The 22,277-nt window shown below is 43.5% G+C and overlaps 2 protein-coding genes across 5 annotated transcripts in view; both read left to right on the forward strand.

The window, feature by feature from the left end:
• Nucleotides 1-22,277, forward strand: part of LOC137424174 (DENN domain-containing protein 2C) — a 207,001-nt gene that overhangs the window by 146,472 nt on the left and 38,252 nt on the right. For all 4 annotated transcript variants that reach the window (XM_078774498.1, XM_078774499.1, XM_078774500.1 and 1 more), the window contains exons 10-12: nt 17,212-17,396; nt 18,627-18,736; nt 18,897-18,966. In XM_078774498.1, the coding sequence (XP_078630624.1) occupies nt 17,212-17,396; nt 18,627-18,736; nt 18,897-18,966 (365 nt within the window). The remainder of the gene's footprint in view (nt 1-17,211; nt 17,397-18,626; nt 18,737-18,896; nt 18,967-22,277) is intronic.
• LOC144891351 (uncharacterized) lies at nt 4,832-6,178 on the forward strand. The gene is made up of 2 exons (XM_078774497.1): nt 4,832-5,046; nt 5,185-6,178. Exons 1-2 carry the CDS (start codon nt 4,891-4,893, stop codon nt 6,031-6,033), a joined length of 1,005 nt encoding a protein of 334 aa, XP_078630623.1. The 5' UTR covers nt 4,832-4,890; the 3' UTR covers nt 6,034-6,178.

Here is a 22,277-nt window from a genome sequence, read left to right on the forward strand (position 1 = left end):
GAGTAGGGTGGTTCTTTAAAATGAAAGTTATAAAAGTCATGCTCCTCACACTTAAATTTTTTGTATGTATGAAAAAACCCTTGCGGAGAAATGTTAGACTACTTGGACTAAATTTAGGGGTTGCACATGGCGTTTATAATTTCACATATTTGGCTCGCATAAATGTTTGGAGTTGATTATTTATTCTCCAATGCTATACTTGTGATTTTGACCATTACAGTTGACTTATGACCTTGCTATGTACTGCACATTTTGAAGTTGTTCTTAAGTTAATTGAATACAGTACAGCTGTACTCTGGTGTATGCAGTTGCTCTCATTGAAGAGTGCAATCGTCTCCTGACAAGGGATGAAGAGCAAACCCAGTATTTGCTTCGAGTTGTGACAGAACATCGCAAGAGCCGCACTTAGCTCTTACACGAGCCTCGATCTTGTATACAAAAAAACAGAAAGGAAAAAATTGTTTCCCGATTGCAGGAAATCGACGCTTATCAGGCACAACGCTTATTGGGCACAAACATCGAGTGGCTGGCAATCATGAGTCACTGTGCAACCCCTGAAACCTGATGTATTCAAAAAATATTTCACAGGCAGAAGTTTTACCTCAATACCAAAATAATTAAAGGATAGGAGTAAAACAATTTTTTTTAATGTTTTTCCCTTATGCAGCTAAGAACCAACCTCGGGCAGAGGATGCAAGACCAGAAAGTAGAAGACAGAGAGACCACCGACCTGTCTGTGAATCCAAAGTGATTGGCCCATAGACTCAGTTTCATCGCGTTCAATTCCAATGATCTTTGAAGGCCTTGGTTTCCACGGCATCAAACTGAGCAAGGTGTGAGGCAGGGGCACCAGCCCAGCGGAGAGAGCATTATTCCATCAAGCTGTGGATGTAAGATTTGTCGGTGGATATAAGCTCTCATTTATTCATGCTTATGCAGGCCTGTTATTTACATAATTTCTGGAGAAATGGCTATATCGATAATGCAGATTTCACTTTAGATCAGTAACATTAATTTTTATTTTTTGCCAAAGTAGCAGTTATCTTACTCCCAGCAAGGAAGGTGGTACTCATTTTTCCAACCTCAAAAGTATTGTCGTGTTCACCATGGGATTAACACCCCTGGTGACGAATGGCCAACCAAGCTTTAACTCCGAGGTGTTTACTCAAACTATGGTGGTGTTATTTATACGCGTGAGGGTGTAGTGTGGAGGGTAGCGAGGCTTACCTGCACGCTCGGACGCGAAGTGGGTTTTCCGAACCACCAACAAATAAACGGGACAAGACAAGGAATTAAAATTCAACAAGTAATAGGTTTAATAAAAATAAAAGCCAGGGAACAATGAAATGTACGGTAAACTAAAATTCCTACTTGGGGCGCCCCCATACGGACTCGTATACAACACAAGGGAATGATCAATGAAAATAAATGCTTAGTGTTTGTTTATACTCAGCTCTGAGTGGCCCTCGAACCCTGTTGGCCCTCGAACGGGTCCCAGAGTCCTTGCGCGGGAAACGCGCGCCTTGGCACGGAGTCGTGTTCACCCACCAGCCACCAAAGAGAAACGAACAGGCCCTCACTTCTTCCTCGCTGTCTGCTCCACAAAGCACCAGCGTGAGACAAGAGAAGGATGCGTCCGCCAAGAGAGAGGCGTGTGACTGCATGCGATGCCACCCAGAGTCCAGAGAAGGCAAATTATAAACGACTGTGACAGGATGAAAGCCCGGACCAAGAGAGAGGCGTGCGACCATTCGCCACAAATGTCCGAACAAAGAGTGTGCACGAACTGTGACCACCTATCATGCAAGTCAGAACCAAGGGATAAGAGAGCACAATGCGTCCGTTTGTAATGAAAACCCAGCGCCAAGAGAAGGAAGATGCCGGGACATGTCCTTTTTACTCCTCGGTCTCAAACGTTCTCTGATGACATCCGCGCACGCTCCAATCAGAGTCCCACCACATCGCTCCACTGCTACGACCAATCATCTCCTCTCGGGGCAGGGCCTCGCGGCCCTTGTGATGACTCGGCTGGTGGCATCAGTGGTAGTGTTCGAATGTCCATATCCGGTAGCTTTATTTAGTGTATGTGTGGAGTGCATGGCTGGTGTTGCATGTGTCATAAAGAACAATAGTCTAGTAGGAAGACTAGGTCCCCCTGCACCCCCCGGAGATATACTTCTAATCAGTGTTTCTAGATTGGAAAAAATGTGTAGAAAATGACTAGCTATGGCCCCAAGCTGAAAAAATGTCCCACATACCATTTTTATGCAAATTACTGCTGCCATTATCAAAAAAACGATTTTTGACATATCTCAGCCAATATTGCAGATAATTGAAAAATGAAGGTGTCTAGACCCATGTTTTGAAGGGCATAGATCATGATAGAACTATTCATAACATGATTACATGTGTCTATGGTATACTAGTATGCATATTAATGCTGTAATTACAAAATAATCAGTTTTACAAATGATAAGGATACGTTAATACTGCAGATAACTTAACATGGTACATAAGGGGTCTAAACCCAGGTATTTTCAAGGTTAAATGTCAACAAGATGCTCCTGAGTCTTGCATAGGGGCGGGACATTGGCAGTAACATTGGTACCACTCAACTTTTCTTCCCACCATTGACTTTGTATTGCGAGAGATTTTCACTTGCTTATTTAAAGGTTTCTCACCCAGCCCACGTAAAATCTACCAACTCCTGCTGTTAACTCCCAAACATATTTTTTTATGTTATCCAATCACAGTGCAGAAATGACAGACTAGAGATCCAAATTAGTGCTGCTATAGCTGCCATTTTACATTTCCATCCATGTAACATGCGCGCTCGCGCGCTCGTATCAATTGGTAATGTCGCGCGCTCGTATCAATTGGTAACGTTGATGTTATTGAATACCTCAGTTGAAAGTTCAGTCTTCCATTCCATCTGTGTGTTGTTCTTGGTATTCATCCTCCAATCTAGCCAGGTAAGATGCTAACTATAATGTTACTCACACTCTTGACTTCAGTTTCTGCATGAAATCATAAACAGGCAGAATAACAGCTGAGCCAGCTAGCACCATGTTAGCTAACGTTAAAGCTAGCCTCATCTATGTACAGTATGTTCCTAATGTCGGTGTAACTTAAACTTTTGTTAATGCCAAACATGAGACATATCTGTTGACTTCTGTATATGAATTGAACCAGAAAGAGGCACGACAGCTGAGCTAGCTACAGTAACTTAGCACAATGTTTCATTGGCCTAGATAGCTAACGTTAGTGTGGAAGAATTTAGATGTTTTAGCTATTAGCACTTTTGATGCCACTAAACATGGTTTAGTCAGCTAAAAAGTACCCTAGTGTAGAACATGACTCAGAACCTCTGTTACCTCACTGAAAACTCAGAGCCTCCTTTCACAGGCACTTTTAACATCATTCGTGATTTCTTATTTGTCATTTAACAGTGATGGTAGACATCGACAGCAAGCATGCCCAAAAGAAAACGGAGTGTAGAACCTGCAGCCCAAAGCTCTCCTCCTACATGCATCCTTCATGTACCATCCATGTCTGATCATGGGGATTTCACGCCCCTCCGTAAAATTAAAGGATCTGCTTCAGAAAAACTGCAACTGCTTCAAAAGATCCGGGATAGACGTCTCAACCAACCGCATGACTCCCCATGTCGTATGCAATCAGTATGTGATCAGATCCCGGCAACTCTTCCTGATGACCTAGAAAGAGTAGGATATCACAGCAAGTGTTATAAGCACTTTGTCCGCCACTTTCATCGTCTGGGAGATGATACAGAACCAGGGCCATCAACCTCATCATGGCATCACTCTCCTCGTAAACCAGGAGGTTCTGCTGAACCCATCTTCCCGCCAGAGTGTATATTTTGTGAGAAAGTTGAGACCAAAGATGCTCATCGCAATACTGAGAGGCCTACAACCTTCCCATCCTTTAAAAACAAAGAAAATGCATGGGAGCAAATCGAAACACGGGCTGAGAAAATGGGTCTCTATCGACTCCATCGAAAGGTGAAAAACAAAGACCTCTTTGCATGTGAGGCCAAACACCATCCGTCATGTTTTAAAGCTTTCCGCACAGCATTCTACAACTATGAGCGTGCGATTCACAGAGCCGAAGCACCAAAGGAGCAGGCTTGCATGTCAGCCGCCCATGAAAAGGCATTCAACTCAGTACTGGAACACATTCAAACCCAGGTCATCCAGCAGAATAAAGTTCTACAGCTTTCTTCCTTGCGCTTGCTCTATGTCGAGGAACTGAAACTGAATGGATATGAGAACTCAAATTATCGGTCAGAGAAACTACTGAAACGCCTACAGAATGACCCAATCAAGGAGCATATCCACTTCACGAAGGTTGATCATGACAAATGTGATGTCATTTCTTTCTGGCTTGTGCACAGCTCAAACATAACAGTTTCCAATGCTCTCGCACGAGCATTCACACTCGGAAGCACAAACAAGAACCAAAATGTTGCCCTCCAACTTCGCCAGGGTATTCTACAGGCTTTCAGAGAGTGTAAAGACCAACCATGGCCACCAACAGCTGAAGACATGGAGCTCAATCCTGAAGACATCCTACCTCCAGACCTTGTCCGCTTTCTCAGCGTGCTAATGACTGGCAAGGAGGGCATCGAGACAGAAAAGGTGAAGCGTCTGGTCTTCTCCATTGGACAAGATCTGTGCCGTGCAGTGTCAGATGGAAAATGGAAGTTACCAAAGCACATTCTCCTCTGTGTGACTGTAAGGCACCTGTTCCGAAGCAAACAGCTCACCACAATACTACACAGGCTTGGACACTCTGAAGATCATCTGGCGGGGCAGCTCAGAGAAGATCATTCTGGCTGGACCAGCAACCAGGAAGCCATATGACTTCAAAATGTTCCTTGCAAATGACGACAACAAAAAGCAGATGTGCCAGCTTCTTCTGAAAGTGTGGAGTGGACAAGAGGCAGCTACCAGGCTGGAGAGAACAGAGATGGCTGTGCTGATCGTGGAGGGGAAGGCCCACCAACTTGCCTCAACGAATGGCAAGGTAAAATTGAAAGCCCTTCGTGAATGGCGATTCAATTTGTAATTTTTCCTGAAAAAAAGGTGATTACCTGTGATGTTTGTCTAGATCTGAAACTGGCAGTGACTGGTGATTGAAATGCGGTGCCTTTTTGTGTTTCAGGTCGAGGTACGTGAACTCCCCACGATCTACAGCAACCAGGAAGAGACTGATACCAGGGTGGTTCTGTACCTCCATCATGCTGCTACCATCGGATACAAGAACGCTGTAGTCAGAACACCGGACACAGACATCCTCCTGATCCTGCTCCACCATGCCCACAACATCAAGCTGACGGTGTACCTGGATACAGGGTCAGGGAAGCATCGCCAACTTGTCAACGTCTCTGAGCTGGCAGAATCCCTGGGAGAGGACTACTGTGCCACTCTCCTGGGGTACTATGTGTTCAGCGGAGAAGACTGCACCAGTGCCTTCAAAGGGAAGGGAAAAGTCGGGCCCTTGAAAAAGCTGGAGAAGAATCCCAGGTTTCACAGGGCATTCGGTGAACTGGGTGACAACTGGGATGCCAACCCTGAGGTGGAGAGGCAGTTAGAAAAATTCACCTGTGTGATGTACGGCCAGAGTCGCGAGTCATCAGTGGACATTGTCCGTGCCAAGCTGCTACGAAAAATGGTGGGAGAGGACAAGACCCTCACATCCAAGTCCAAGGTTGATCTGGCTCGCCTTCCTCCATGCCAGTCTGCCCTGAAGCCGCACATCCAGCGTGTGAACCACCGCGTAGCATTGTACAAAAGAGCCGATCAACCTATCATCGAAAAGCCAAAACCTTATGAGGAGCAAGGATGGATAAGGACTGATGAAGGACTGTTGAAACCAATGTGGTCCAGTGGTCCCATCCTACCAACCTCACTGGTGGATCTTCTGAACACAGGAGAGCACGAAGAGGAGGAGGAAGAGGAAGGAGAAGAAGAGTTTGACTCTGACGATTTCGATGAAAATGATGATGACTGACTCAGTGTAGAATCACTAATGCTAATGATGTTTATCTAAAACAAGCAAGAGAAGAGTGGTCACATTGAGTGCTAGGACTATTTTGACAGTTGTAATATTTAGAAAAATAAAACTTTGTGTTAACGTCTGTGTAGACGGACCTTAATATGAGTCTATTATTTCGTAAAACTGTGATTATTTTGTAAATAAAGCACTAATTAGCATACTAGTATACCATAGACACATGTAATCATGTTATGAATAGTTCTATCATGATCTATGCCCTTCAAAACATGGGTCTAGACACCTTCATTTTTCAATTATCTGCAATATTGGCTGAGATATGTCAAAAATCGTTTTTTTGATAATGGCAGCAGTAATTTGCATAAAAATGGTATGTGGGACATTTTTTCAGCTTGGGGCCATAGCTAGTCATTTTCTACACATTTTTTCCAATCTAGAAACACTGATTAGAAGTATATCTCCGGGGGGTGCAGGGGGACCTAGTCTTCCTACTAGACTACAAAGGGAAAACCACAGAGGCAATTTACAGACAGGGAATTACCCTTATACCCTAACTAATCAGCATAGTTCCACCCCTTGCATGGAGACAAATATACAACCTTACCGGACACACGGAGCTGACATATTTACATCAAGGTGGCTTACACGACATACGGAGCACACTATCCTATACAATCCTACCTGGCCTAAGGTATTTCAGGAGTTACCCCCATAAACGTAACAGTATGACAGACTGAGTTGACTCGACTGGTGTTATTTTGGCCCAGCTGGGGCATCAACTCAGGACCTTAGGATCCTCAGCTTACCGTATGAACTGTTAATGCACCACCACACCAAGCATCCCTATGAAGAGGCATACTCAGATGCAGCGCCCTGTCTCAAAAGCACCAGGGTGAGATTCAAGTCAGGTGGAGAGCTGTCGTCAGATTGGATATCTCAAAAGTGAGTTATTTTATCACACTACACATCTGAGTTATCCTGTCAATACAAACGAAGCTATACTCCTGTGGTATTGGCAATACACTACAATGCAATAACTGTAATAATCAAAAAATTATATGCTCAGCCAAATACTTATTTCAGTCTACTTATGGTAAGCATCCATGTCTTATTTTTGTCTCATCCTGGATTTATTGCAGGTGTATCTGTTGATTGCAAATTGTTTTATGTCCTTAGTTGTCCTCTAAATGTCATCCACCCTCTATCTGCTGCTTTGGCAAGTACATCTGCTTCTCCTAACTTTATTCTTATTTCTCAACCACAATTATTGACCCACATTCTTTTTTTCCCTGTTTGTTTTTGCCCTTCTGGAATTTTCTGACATTCTGACTCCAGTTGTGCTTTTTTTCTTCAGCTTTTTAGAGCCAGGTACCCATCAGCCCCTGTTGCTACATCCTCCTCTTGTTTATTAATTGGTGATACAATTCATTACATCATCTATGTTTGTTTGATAATGTTGTGAAGTTTATCACATTATCTATCATTATCTATCCAGTATGTGATAACGATTTTCGTTTGTGCCTCATTACATTACTATATGTGACATTCATAACCTTAAGAAAGATGTTGTATTTAATAGGGCCGAATTTATGAAAGACGTTTAGCGAACATCCTGCTAACACATGCCTAACCCTTAAACACTGACAAAAATATCGCTGCACACGCACAGCTAATCACCCGTCTAAACAGCCGATTAACCTGTGAAACACCGCAATGTCTCCAACATCCATTTGATTGGTTGTGCGCATCTAAACAGCCGGTTAACCTGTGAAACACCGCAATGTCTCCAACATCCATTTGATTAGTTGTGCACGTCTAAACAGCCGATTAACCTGTGAAACACCGCAATGTCTCCAACGTCCATTTGATTAGTTGTGTGCGTCTAAACAGCTTGTGCGCGTCTAAACAGCCGATTAGCCTGTGAAACCCGCAATGTCTCCAACATCCATTTGATTAGTTGTTTGCGTCTAAACAGCCGATTAGCCTGTGAAAGACGGCAATGTCTCCAACATCCATTTGATTAGTTGTGCACGTCTAAACAGCAGATTAACCTGTGAAACACCGCAATGTCTCCAACATCCATTTGATTAGTTGTGCACGTCTAAACAGCCGATTAGCCTGTGAAACACCGCAATGTCTCCAACATCCATTTGATTAGTTGCGTGCGTCTAAACAGCCGATTAGCCTGTGAAACACCGCAATGTCTCCAACATCCATTTGATTAGTTGTGTGCGTCTAAACAACAGATTAGCCTGTGAAACACCGCAATGTCTCCAACATCCATTTGATTAGTTATGCACGTCTAAACAACAGATTAGCCTGTGAAACACTGCAATGTCTCCAGCATCCATTTGATTAGTTGTGCTCGTCTAAACAACAGATTAGCCTGTGAAACACCACAATGTCTCCAACATCCATTTGATTAGTTATGCACGTCTAAACAACAGATTAACCTGTGAAACACGCACATGTCTCCAACATCAATTTGATTAGTTGTGCACGTCTAAACAGCCGATTAACCTGTGAAACACCGCAATGTCTCCAATATCCATTTGATTAGTTGTGTGTGTCTAAACAGCTTGTGCGCGTCTAAACACCCGATTAGCCTGTGAAACACCGCAATGCCTCCAACATCCATTTGATTAGTTGTGTGCGTCTAAACAGCCGATTAGCCTGTGAAACACCGCAATGTCTCCAACATCCATTTGATTAGTTGTGCGCGTCTAAACAGCCGATTAGCCTGTGAAACACCGCAATGTCTCCAACATCCATTTGATTAGTTATGCACGTCTAAACAACAGATTAGCCTGTGAAACACTGCAATGTCTCCAGCATCCATTTGATTAGTTATGCACGTCTAAACAACAGATTAGCCTGTGGAACACTGCAATGTCTCCAGCATCCATTTGATTAGTTATGCACGTCTAAACAACAGATTAACCTGTGAAACACGCACATGTCTCCAACATCAATTTGATTAGTTGTGCGTGTCTAAACAGCAGACTAACCTGTGAAACACCACAATGTCTCCAACATCCAATTGAAATGAAGCACTTGCATAGATTTAAGGCACCACAGACAATTGTTAAAGAGAATTCAGTGCATTGCTCCTCGTCAGGTTAATCCAGGTCATCTTACACGAGATTCAGCAGCCAATGAAATGATTCCTTCGAGAGTCTAACGCCGGACAAATTTGATGCTGTCATACTTTCTTGCATCTATTCCCTAAGGTTATCAATTGACGTTGGGGAACTGCCCTATTCTTATCCTCTTTTGCCTCTTCTTGAGTGCTATTTCACGCACTCCTAACGCATCCATATTCACCGTCCCATGTAAACTACCAATTATAAACAATGTAATGCTTGCTTCAAGGCCTTAAACGCACTATTAAACATAACCTCGCCGACGTGTAAAAGTTTCTTTGTCATTTAACCACTTGTGATTCGGTTTTGATCGCGCATTAGATAAACACTCTTCAGCGATTGGCGACTAACTTTGAACACGGGTGATCATTGCACGATTTGCGATTCTACACGTGTCTAACTCTTGAATACCTTTCGTAAATTTGGCCATTTAGCCCATCCAATTTATAACGGTATTCCTAACACTGCTGTTTTGATTACTTATCTCGTAATGACTAAATCCATGTATTTTTTTTTCAAGTTGTTTCACTTTTTAATATCCAGAATCGACTTTTATGATTAACAAGTACAAAAAGTTTTAATTAAAACAAAAGCCGCGTCGATGTTACACAATGCCTAGATGCAGCTGTGCCTATAACGTCGATGTTATAGGCACAGGACATTCCTATTGATTCGATTACTTGATGTTATTTTTGTGCAAAGTGAAAATATATCTCGGCAATTTCCCGTGTGTGGCGACGAATTTTTAATATATCTCGGCGTTTTCCCGTCTGTTATTTCAGGCGGTGTATGACTGACCATGCCGCGATTGAAATAAAAAAATATCTCGGCAATTTCCCGTGTGTGGCGACACGTGAACGAAGCTATGCTCCTCTCTCCACATTATTGTGACGACGTATAAATTAAATATTTCATCGTGACGATTGTCATCAAATGGACGAATTTTTAATATATCTCGGCCTTTTCCCGTCTGTTATTTCAGGCGGTGTATGACTGACCATGCCGCGATGTATAAAAATATATATCTCGGCAATTTCCCGTATGTGGCGACACGTGAACTAAGCTATGCTCCTCTCTCCACATTATTGTGACGACGTATAAATTAAATATTTCATCGTGACGATTGTCATCAAATGGACGAATTTTTAATATATCAGCATTTTCCCGTCTGTTATTTCGGGCGGTGTATGACTGACCATGCCGCGATTTAAAGGGCCGATCTCATTGGCGGAGACGTCGCCGCGACTGATCAGTCGCGGCAACTCGGGCGACTCGGGAGACCAAAAAATGGCTTGCGCTCTCACCAAGGCGACGCCAGGGCGACGTCTACGCCAGGGCGATGATATTCATCACTACTCCTTTCGCTACATTTTTTACATATTTTTGCATGTATTTATTTTAATGCAATTAAATATAAATTCAATGCAATTTAAATATACACTCACATGTAGGTAGGGGCTTCTTGATCTCCTCGAAGATGTTCTGCATATCAACAAGGAAGGTTTCAACCGCTGCTTTCTTGTATTGGTTATCTTTGTATCTTGCATACGATTTATCGTAAAATTCCGGATGATCCTCCCAGAAGTCAGCCATTGCCTCTTGATGCCCCTCTTTCCAATCATATTGTTTTCTAGTCGGATCGCCGCTGGAACCATGTTCCTCATCTTCTCTAGCATCAACTGCTGCCTCAGCATCCACAAACTGCGCTGAAGCTGCTACAACTGCTTCATCCTCCTTCTTCTTGCCCTTCCGGCCCCCACTGCCCTTGGGTGGCATGGTGGAAGGACAGTACTACTCTGGAGTTGGAGCTGTCCCCTGGCAAGACAAGATGGTGGGGCCTCTTCCAAGGCAGTACAAGGAGCAGCAGCAGTAGCAGGAACAAGTACCAAATGATGAAGACCTTGACCGGATCCTGTACCTGACTTGGACCAGGAGTGAAGGCGTCTCGATGATGTCAGCACGCGCTCAGTCACGTGGTCTCTAAAGTGGGTCAAGCAGCGTCAAGCAGCTTCGCGGAGACGTCGCCGCATCGTCGCCGCAACGTCTCCTCAGTCTCCTTGGTCTCCAGCAGGTCGCGGAGACGTCGCGGAGACGTCTCCCCAGTCGCGGACAAAATTAGTCTCCGCGACGTCGCCGAAAAATCGAACATGTTTGAATTTCCCGCGACTTCCCGGAGACCCGGCTAGTCTCCAGGAGACGTCGCGGAGACGTCTCCACAACCAGCGGAGACTCGAGTCGCCACCAGGTCGCCACCTAGTCTCCAGGCCAATGAGATAGGCCCTTTAACAAAATATATATATCTCGGCATTTTCCCGTCTTATTTCGGGCGGTGTATGACTGGCCATGCCGCGATTTAAAAAAAAAAAAATCTCAATGGATTTGAAGTTACAGGCCTTTGAGAATTCATTTCGTTCTATAAAGGGCAACTTTCATCGGATTTTCTTCCCGTTTTTTTTCAACCGAGTCTAAAGCTATGTTAGCGACTGTGAAAAATGAAATGATATATCGAATTTTATTTGAAAGAAAACTGTGTGAGAGAGGAAGACACCACGGGCCTACAAAACAGGCCTCAAAGCTATGCGAGTTAATAAAATGGTGGATATTTGTTTATATGAAGCCTCTCCCACAATGGGTGGAGCTATGGTTCCCAGAATGGGTGGAGCTTTGAGGTTTTGTCTTCTCTGCAAGAACAACAAGAAGAACAAGAACAAGAACAACAACAGAGGGCACTCTATGACCAGCGTCTTGCGACGCGGCTAAAAATAGCACAGTTGCATATAGTTTCCCTTTGCCTTCTTTGACTTCTGTTTGTGACTCGGTGTTGTATTTATATTTTTGTTTGGCGGTCTTGGGGAGCCATCAATGAGCCTCAAGTACCGTACTGTTTGCAGAAAAGGAAAAATCAACCCTTCTTCTTCATCACTTATTTATCTAACAAGCATAGTATTTGTATTGCTCTCTAACTACAGCTGTACTCTTTGCATACATCCTCTTTAACACATAGGTTAATATGTGTAATTGTATAGAATCCAACACAAAATATTTTGATCAAGGAATGCAGAGAAATGAAACTACGATTGAAACCTTCACCTGTCTGAATACTGCTCACAATCATCAATAACACAAAGGAGAAGTAGCGTCCTTATATCTGTATGTAATGCTTCATTCTAAAGGGTTGCTGCTGTCATAGAATAATAGGTGATGCAGTTGAAAGCTTGTGTTTTATTTTCTTAAATGGAAAGCTAATTTGTGGTCCATATAATCTTAAAGATGCCTGTTTATAAAGCCCTCTTTTGGGATTGAATAAGAATTGGGATTGGAAGTTTAATGTAGTGGCATTCCCTTTAGAAGACAACAATTCCCTTTTGAAGACAGCAATTCCCTTCAGAATACCACAATTCTCTTCAGAAGACAGAAATTCCCTTTAGAAGACAGCAATTCCCTTCAGACGACAGCAAATCCCTTTAGAAGACAGCAATTCCCTTTAGAAGTCAGCAATTCCCTTCAGAAGTCAGTAATTCCCTTCAGAAGACAGCAATTCCCTTTAGAAGTCAGCAATTCGCTTCAGAAGACAGCAATTCCCTTTAGAAGACAGCAATTCCCTTTTGAAGACAGCAATTCCCTTTTGAAGACAGCAATTCCCTTTTGAAGGCAGCAATTCCCTTTAGAAATCAGCAATTCCCTTTAGAAATCAGCAATTCCCTTTAGAAATCAGCAATTCCCTTTAGAAGTCAGCAATTCGCTTCAGAAGACAGCAATTCCCTTTTGAAGGCAGCAATTCCCTTTTGAAGACAGCAATTCCCTTTTGAAGACAGCAATTCCCTTTAGAAATCAGCAATTCCCTTTAGAAATCAGCAATTCCCTTTAGAAATCAGCAATTCCCTTAAGAAGTCAGCAATTCGCTTCAGAAGACAGCAATTCCCTTTTGAAGACAGCAATTCCCTTTTGAAGACAGCAATTCCCTTTTGAAGACAGCAATTCCCTTTTGAAGACAGCAATTCCCTTTTGAAGACAGCAATTCCCTTTTGAAGACAGCAATTCCCTTCAGAAGACAGCAATTCCCTTTAGAAGTCAGCAATTCGCTTCAGAAGACAGCAATTCCCTTTTGAAGACAGCAATTCCCTTTTGAAGACAGCAATTCCCTTCAGAAGACAGCAATTCCCTTTAGAAGTCAGCAATTCGCTTCAGAAGACTGCTATTCCCTTTTGAAGACTGCAATTCCCTTTTGAAGTCAGCAATTCCCTTTTGAAGACAGCAATTCCCTTTTGAAGACAGCAATTCCCTTTTGAAGACTGCAATTCCCTTTTGAAGACAGCAATTCCCTTTTGAAGACAGCAATTCCCTTTTGAAGACAGCAATTCCCTTTTGAAGACAGCAATTCCCTTTTGAAGACAGCAATTCCCTTTTGAAGACAACAATTCCCTTTTGAAGACAGCAATTCCCTTTTGAAGACAGCAATCCCCTTTAGAAGACAGCAATTCCCTTTAGAAGACAGCAATTCCCTTTAGAAGACAGCAATTCCCTTTAGAAGACAGCAATTCCCTTTAGAAGACAGCAATTCCCTTTAGAAGACAGCAATTCCCTTTAGAAGACAGCAATTCCCTTTAGAAGACAGCAATCCCCATTAGAAGACAGCAATCCCCATTAGAAGACAGCAATCCCCATTAGAAGACAGCAATCCCCATTAGGAGACAGCAATTCCCTTTAGAAGACAGCAATCCCCTTTAGAAGACAGCAATCCCCTTTAGAAATCAGCAATTCTCTTTGGAAGACAGCAATTCCCTTTCGAAGACAGCAATCCCCTTTAGAAGACAGCAATCCCCTTTAGAAGACAGCAATCCCCTTTAGAAGACAGCAATCCCCTTTAGAAGACAGCAATCCCCTTCAGAAGACAGCAATTCCCTTTGGAAATCAGCAATTCTCTTTGGAAGACAGCAATTCCCTTTCGAAGACAGCAATCCCCTTTAGAAGACAACAATTCCCTTTAGAAGACAGCAATCCCCATTAGAAGACAGCAATCCCCATTAGAAGACAGCAATCCCCATTAGAAGACAGCAATCCCCATTAGAAGACAGCAATCCCCATTAGAAGACAGCAATCCCCATTAGAAGACAGCAATCCCCATTAGAAGACAGCAATCCCCATTAGAAGACAGCAATCCCCATTAGGAGACAGCAATTCCCTTTAGGAGACAGCAATTCCCTTTAGAAGACAGCAATCCCCTTGAGAAATCAGCAATTCTCTTTGGAAGACAGCAATTCCCTTTAGAAGACAGCAATCCCCTTTAGAAGACAGCAATCCCCTTTAGAAGACAGCAATCCCCTTTAGAAATCAGCAATTCTCTTTGGAAGACAGCAATCCCCATTATAAGACAGCAATTCCCTTTAGAAGACAGCAATCCCCATTAGAAGACAGCAATCCCCATTAGAAGACAGCAATCCTCATTAGAATACAGCAATTCCCTTTAGAAGACAGCAATCCCCATTAGAAGACAGCAATCCCCATTAGAAGACAGCAATTCCCTTTAGAAGACAGCAATCCCCATTAGAAGACAGCAATCCCCTTTAGAAGACAGCAATCCCCTTTCGAAATCAGCAATTCTCTTTGGAAGACAGCAATCCCCATTAGAAGACAGCAATTCCCTTTAGAAGACAGCAATTCCCTTTTGAAGACAGCAATTCCCTTTTGAAGACAGCAATTCCCTTTTGAAGACAGCAATTCCCTTTGGAAGACAGCAATTCCCTTTAGAAGACAGCAATTCCCTTTAGAAGACAGCAATCCCTTTCAGAAGACAGCAATTCGCTTTAGAAGACAGCAATTCCCTTTAGAAGACAGCAATTCCCTTTAGAAGACAGAAATCCCCATTAGAAGACAGCAATCCCCATTAGAAGACAGCAATCCCCATTAGAAGACAGCAATCCCCATTAGAAGACAGCAATCCCCATTAGAAGACAGCAATCCCCATTAGGAGACAGCAATTCCCTTTAGGAGACAGCAATTCCCTTTAGAAGACAGCAATCCCCTTTAGAAATCAGCAATTCTCTTTGGAAGACAGCAATTCCCTTTCGAAGACAGCAATCCCCTTTAGAAGACAGCAATCCCCTTTAGAAGACAGCAATCCACTTCAGAAGACAGCAATTCGCTTTAGAAGACAGCAATTCCCTTTAGAAGACAGCAATTCCCTTTAGAAGACAGAAATCCCCATTAGAAGACAGCAATCCCCATTAGAAAACAGCAATCCCCATTAGAAGACAGCAATCCCCATTAGAAGACAGCAATTCCCTTTAGAAGACAGCAATTCCCTTTAGAAGACAGCAATCCCCATTAGAAGACAGCAATTCCCTTTAGAAGACAGCAATTCCCTTTAGAAGACAGCAATTCCCTTTTGGAAGAGAGCAATTCCCTTTAGAAGACAGCAATTCCCTTTAGAAGACAGCAATCCCCATTAGAAGACAGCAATCCCCTTTAGAAGACAGCAATCCCCTTTCGAAATCAGCAATTCTCTTTGGAAGACAGCAATCCCCATTAGAAGACAGCAATTCCCTTTAGAAGACAGCAATCCCCATTAGAAGACAGCAATCCCCATGAGAAGACAGCAATCCTCATTAGAATACAGCAATTCCCTTTAGAAGACAGCAATCCCCATTAGAAGACAGCAATCCCCATTAGAAGACAGCAATTCCCTTTAGAAGACAGCAATCCCCATTAGAAGACAGCAATTCTCTTTAGAAGACAGCAATCCCCATTAGAAGACAGCAATTCCCTTTAGAAGACAGCAATTCCCTTTAGAAGACAGCAATCCCCATTAGAAGACAGCAATCCCCATTAGAAGACAGCAATCCCCTTTAGAAGACAGCAATTCCCTTTAGAAGACAGCAATTCCCTTTTGGAAGAGAGCAATTCCCTTTAGAAGACAGCAATTCCCTTTAGAAGACAGCAATTCCCTTTGGAAGACAGCAATTCCCTTTGGAAGACAGCAATTCCCTTTGGAAGAGAGCAATTCCCTTTGGAAGACAGCAATTCCCTTTAGAAGACAGCAATTCCCTTTTGAAGACAGCAATTCCCTTTTGAAGACAGCAATTCCCTTTGGAAGACAGCAATTCCCTTTAGAAGACAGCAATTCCCTTTGGAAGACAGCAATTCCCTTTGGAAGACAGCAATTCCCTTTGGAAGACAGCAATTCCCTTTAGAAGACAGCAATTCCCTTTGGAAGACAGCAATTCCCTTTGGAAGACAGCAATTCCCTTTGGAAGACAGCAATTCCCTTTGGAAGACAGCAATTCCCTTTGGAAGACAGCAATTCCCTTTGGAAGACAGCAATTCCCTTTGGAAGACAGCAATTCCCTTTGGAAGACAGCAATTCCCTTTGGAAGAGAGCAATTCTATATGACAACATTCTCTGTAGAAAACAGCAATTTATTATTCCCTTTCGAAGGACACAGAAGCAGCACACAAAACTAGAACGGCACTCGAGAGAGAACATACCCCTGCCAGGCCGAATAGTGTGATTTGTATCCCACTGACAGGCTGGACCTTCATTCAGACCTTAAACCAAAATCGAATCGGCTTGTTCTTGTCACCGACCCAACTCATCCCCCAAGTTTTGTCCGAATCTGCCCACACCTTTCCGAGATATTGTGCTATATATCGTTTTTCTCCTCCGAAACTACACACACAATTTCGATGAAACTTGGCCACAACCTTCATCACCCGTGATGTACCGACGTTTGTTCACGGCATTAAAAAACATCGAGGTCTACGGGGGTTTTGGGGGGTGGGGAGGGGGCGTTGCCCCCAAAATAGGTATTTTGTTTTGGTTTGTTTAAAATCTTATGATTATGTTCGTATGATTTTACATGCTGCCCAGTCTCCTAGCAACCATTGAAATTGGTTTAAAATACCGTCGTACTTTTTAAAATACCTTTATTCGCTGTAGTTTGCTGCTTTATTCTACGAGGTGAGCGCCCAGGGGTATTGCCCCTATTTTTTCCCGATAGCCTCTGCTGATATTTTAAATTGTTGGTGCTTACAGAGCATACCCTGCGCCTTGCCCACATGGCCTCGCTGATGAGCAATCTGCGTGGGCAGCGCACTCTTGAGCATGAACTTCTTGAGCGGCAGCACCGTCAACTCTTTGAGTACTTCGTTGTGGTCGCATTGAAGAAGAAGGCTCATGCTGCATCCTGCTCACCTGAACTCACATATCAGTTCCCGAAGGTAGAACATTAATTTTGTTTTGTTGTCGTTTTGGAAATACAGTGCATTACTGTTGTGTGGGGAGCATACATACGTAGTATGAAAGATATCCTATCACGTGATACTTTTTGTTTTAAACAATTATTGAGCAACCTGGATCCTTGTTTGGAAGCATACCTTTTCCCTTATGGCAGCTGGACACACCAATGGTGTTTAGCACTAGCTTTCATGTTGGTGACGTAAACATTTTCAGCAACTACAACTGCATTGCTACAATCAATTGGAAAAAAGTATGCGGCACTCCTTTCCAAACAAATAGTTTTGTGGTCTAATTTTGCTGGGGATGTAAATGTTTTACTTGTTATTGTTTGCTGTCCCTAAAGTGTTTTGATTACTCCGTTTTTCACGATGACATTTTTACCTCCGTCACCAAAGGTGGATGGAGGATATGTTTTCACCCCTGTCTGTTTGTCCGTCCATTTGTCTGTGTACAAAATATCTCAAAGTTGTGGCCGGATTCGGACAAAATTTGGCAGAGATGTAGCGTATGTGAAAACGACGGAATGATTAGATTTTGGTGAAGATCCGGATTCGGATCCAGCTAGTAGAATTTTAAAGTGATTCTTCACCATTGGGACATAGGGCCAAAAACGATACATATCAGGATATCTCAAAAAGTTGTGGACGGATTTGGACGAAACTTTGTGGACAGGCTGGGTGTGCGACAAGGACAATTCGATTCGATTTTGGTGAAGATCTGATTATGGATTCGGATATGAGAATTATTTAATTTTTCTAAGTGAATCTTCACCATTGGGACATAGGGCCAAAAACGATACATATCAGGATATCTCAAAAAGTTGTGGACGGATTTGGACGAAACTTTGTGGACAGGCTGGGGGTGCGACAAGGACAACTCGATTCGATTTTGGTGAAGATCTGAATAGGGATTCGGATATGAGAATTATTTAATTTTTTAAAAGTGAATCTTCACCATTGGGAGATAGGCCAAAAACGATACATACAGGATATCTCAAAAAGTAATGGATTTATTTGGACGAAATTTGTTGGACCGGTTGTTTGTTGGACAGGAAGAATCGATTCAATTTTGGTGAAGATCCGGATCCGGATCCAGCTAGTATAATTTTAAAAGTGATTCTTCACCATAGAGTGATATGGCCAACCAGGCGGAGGTTTGATCTCCACTGAGTGCCGTTCTCTTGTATACTTACCTTCATGACCGCCTCACAGCTCGAGCGTTTGACCAAAGAGGTGCGTGAAGCAGAGGAGCGGCTTCGAGCTATCCCTCAGTTCTGCTTCCCAGATGCCAAGGAATGGAGTCCACTCACTGACTTTCCAAGGTGAGTCAAAGCTCAAGATGAACCGTTCTGTTGGTGCATGGAGGACCACATGCCGGAGTGCTTGATGAATGAGGGTGTTGGAAAGTAGAAATAATGAGACTGGAGAATTAAAGGCCTTTGATGATCCAACTTTCTGATGGTCTGCACCTGACTCTCACAGTGAGACCTTTTCCTTTGTGCTGACTTATGAAGATGGAACTCGCCGCTTTGGATACTGTCGCCGCCTCTTGGTAGGTGCTATAAAACTTGCATTAATTGGTCTAGTTTCCATGAAACATTGTGCAATGCATTACATGAAAGTGAAACAAAAGTAGATTTTCTAAAATTGATAATTACTTTCAGGGAGTACTTATCTCTCTGTGAATTTCCTTGTAATTTCTGTGGAGGCAGCCATTATGATCCAAATAATGAGCGGAAGAGTATTTGTAACATCCCACTGTGTTCCATAGACCCACACAAACGAGTCGTATCACTTGTGTGTTACACAACCAATCGTGGACAACACATAGCTGCTTCCACATAAATTACTGCAAAATTTACCCAAAGTCGATTCGTTGCTTATTTGCAATGTTTTTTTCAGATAAGGATGTACAAAGGGAATAATTTGGGCATAATCAGTTCGAGTAGTTGTATATTAAAAAAAAAAAAATTCCGGTTGTCTCACTTTAACATAATCTTTGCTGTGCCTTTTGAAATATCAATTTGCATCTCTGCGTTGCCTTGGTGATTCCTCATTCAATGTTTGTTTGTGGGTCGCGGCTGTGCCTTGCTTTGTGTAGTTTTGCAATGTTTGTTTGTGGGTCGCGGCTGTGCCTTGCTTTGTGTAGTTTTGCAATGTTTGTTTGTGGGTCGCGGCTGTGCCTTGCTTTGTGTAGTTTTGCAATGTTTGTTTGTGGGTCGCGGCTGTGCCTTGCTTTGTGTAGTTTTGCAATGTTTGTTTGTGGGTCGCGGCTGTGCCTTGCTTTGTGTGGTTTTGCAATGTTTGTTTGTGGGTCGCGGCTGTGCCTTGCTTTGTGTAGTTTTGCAATGTTTGTTTGTGGGTCGCGGCTGTGCCTTGCTTTGTGTGGTTTTGCAATGTTTGTTTGTGGGTCGCGGCTGTGCCTTGCTTTGTGTGGTTTTGCAATGTTTGTTTGTGGGTCGTGGCTGTGCCTTGCTTTGTGTAGTTTTGCAATGTTTGTCTGTGGGTCGTGGCTGTGCCTTGCTTTGTGTGGTTTTGCAATGTTTGTTTGTGGGTCGCGGCTGTGCCTTGCTTTGTGTAGTTTTGCAATGTTTGTTTGTGGGTCGCGGCTGTGCCTTGCTTTGTGTGGTTTTGCAATGTTTGTTTGTGGGTCGCGGCTGTGCCTTGCTTTGTGTAGTTTTGCAATGTTTGTTTGTGGGTCGCGGCTGTGCCTTGCTTTGTGTAGTTTTGCAATGTTTGTTTGTGGGTCGCGGCTGTGCCTTGCTTTGTGTAGTTTTGCAATGTTTGTTTGTGGGTCGCGGCTGTGCCTTGCTTTGTGTAGTTTTGCAATGTTTGTTTGTGGTTCGCGGCTGTGCCTTGCTTTGTGTGGTTTTGCAATGTTTGTTTGTGCGTCGCGGCTGTGCCTTGCTTTGTGTGGTTTTGCAATGTTTGTTTGTGGGTCGTGGCTGTGCCTTGCTTTGTGTAGTTTTGCAATGTTTGTTTGTGGGTCGTGGCTGTGCCTTGCTTTGTGTAGTTTTGCAATGTTTGTCTGTGGGTCGTGGCTGTGCCTTGCTTTGTGTGGTTTTGCAATGTTTGTTTGTGGGTCGCGGCTGTGCCTTGCTTTGTGTAGTTTTGCAATGTTTGTTTGTGGGTCGCGGCTGTGCCTTGCTTTGTGTGGTTTTGCAATGTTTGTTTGTGGGTCGCGGCTGTGCCTTGCTTTGTGTAGTTTTGCAATGTTTGTTTGTGGGTCGCGGCTGTGCCTTGCTTTGTGTAGTTTTGCAATGTTTGTTTGTGGGTCGCGGCTGTGCCTTGCTTTGTGTAGTTTTGCAATGTTTGTTTGTGGGTCGCGGCTGTGCCTTGCTTTGTGTAGTTTTGCAATGTTTGTTTGTGGTTCGCGGCTGTGCCTTGCTTTGTGTGGTTTTGCAATGTTTGTTTGTGCGTCGCGGCTGTGCCTTGCTTTGTGTGGTTTTGCAATGTTTGTTTGTGGGTCGTGGCTGTGCCTTGCTTTGTGTAGTTTTGCAATGTTTGTTTGTGGGTCGTGGCTGTGCCTTGCTTTGTGTAGTTTTGCAATGTTTGTTTGTGGGTCGCGGCTGTGCCTTGCTTTGTGTGGTTTTGCAATGTTTGTTTGTGGGTCGCGGCTGTGCCTTGCTTTGTGTGGTTTTGCAATGTTTGTTTGTGGGTCGCGGCTGTGCCTTGCTTTGTGTAGTTTTGCAATGTTTGTTTGTGGGTCGCGGCTGTGCCTTGCTTTGTGTAGTTTTGCAATGTTTGTTTGTGGGTCGCGGCTGTGCCTTGCTTTGTGTGGTTTTGCAATGTTTGTTTGTGGGTCGTGGCTGTGCCTTGCTTTGTGTGGTTTTGCAATGTTTGTTTGTGGGTCGCGGCTGTGCCTTGCTTTGTGTGGTTTTGCAATGTTTGTTTGTGGGTCGCGGCTGTGCCTTGCTTTGTGTAGTTTTGCAATGTTTGTTTGTGGGTCGTGGCTGTGCCTTGCTTTGTGTAGTTTTGCAATGTTTGTTTGTGGGTCGCGGCTGTGCCTTGCTTTGTGTAGTTTTGCAATGTTTGTTTGTGGGTCGCGGCTGTGCCTTGCTTTGTGTAGTTTTGCAATGTTTGTTTGTGGGTCGCGGCTGTGCCTTGCTTTGTGTAGTTTTGCAATGTTTGTTTGTGGGTCGCGGCTGTGCCTTGCTTTGTGTAGTTTTGCAATGTTTGTTTGTGGGTCGCGGCTGTGCCTTGCTTTGTGTAGTTTTGCAATGTTTGTTTGTGGGTCGCGGCTGTGCCTTGCTTTGTGTAGTTTTGCAATGTTTGTTTGTGGGTCGCGGCTGTGCCTTGCTTTGTGTAGTTTTGCAATGTTTGTTTGTGGGTCGCGGCTGTGCCTTGCTTTGTGTAGTTTTGCAATGTTTTTTGTGGGTCGCGGCTGTGTCATGCTTTGTGTAGTTTTGCAATGTTTGTTTGTGGGTCGCGGCTGTGCCTTGCTTTGTGTAGTTTTGCAATGTTTGTTTGTGGGTCGCAGCTGTGCCTTGCTTTGTGTAGTTTTGCAATGTTTGTTTGTGGGTCGTGGCTGTGCCTTGCTTTGTGTAGTTTTGCAATGTTTGTTTGTGGGTCGCGGCTGTGCCTTGCTTTGTGTAGTTTTGCAATGTTTGTTTGTGGGTCGCGGCTGTGCCTTGCTTTGTGTAGTTTTGCAATGTTTGTTTGTGGGTCGCGGCTGTGCCTTGCTTTGTGTAGTTTTGCAATGTTTGTTTGTGGGTCGCGGCTGTGCCTTGCTTTGTGTAGTTTTGCAATGTTTGTTTGTGGGTCGCGGCTGTGCCTTGCTTTGTGTGGTTTTGCAATGTTTGTTTGTGGGTCGTGGCTGTGCCTTGCTTTGTGTAGTTTTGCAATGTTTGTTTGTGGGTCGCG

Source organism: Myxine glutinosa, chromosome 3, assembly GCF_964187855.1.
Source record: "Myxine glutinosa chromosome 3, kmMyxGlut1.1, whole genome shotgun sequence".
NCBI classification, from domain to species: domain Eukaryota; kingdom Metazoa; phylum Chordata; class Myxini; order Myxiniformes; family Myxinidae; genus Myxine; species Myxine glutinosa.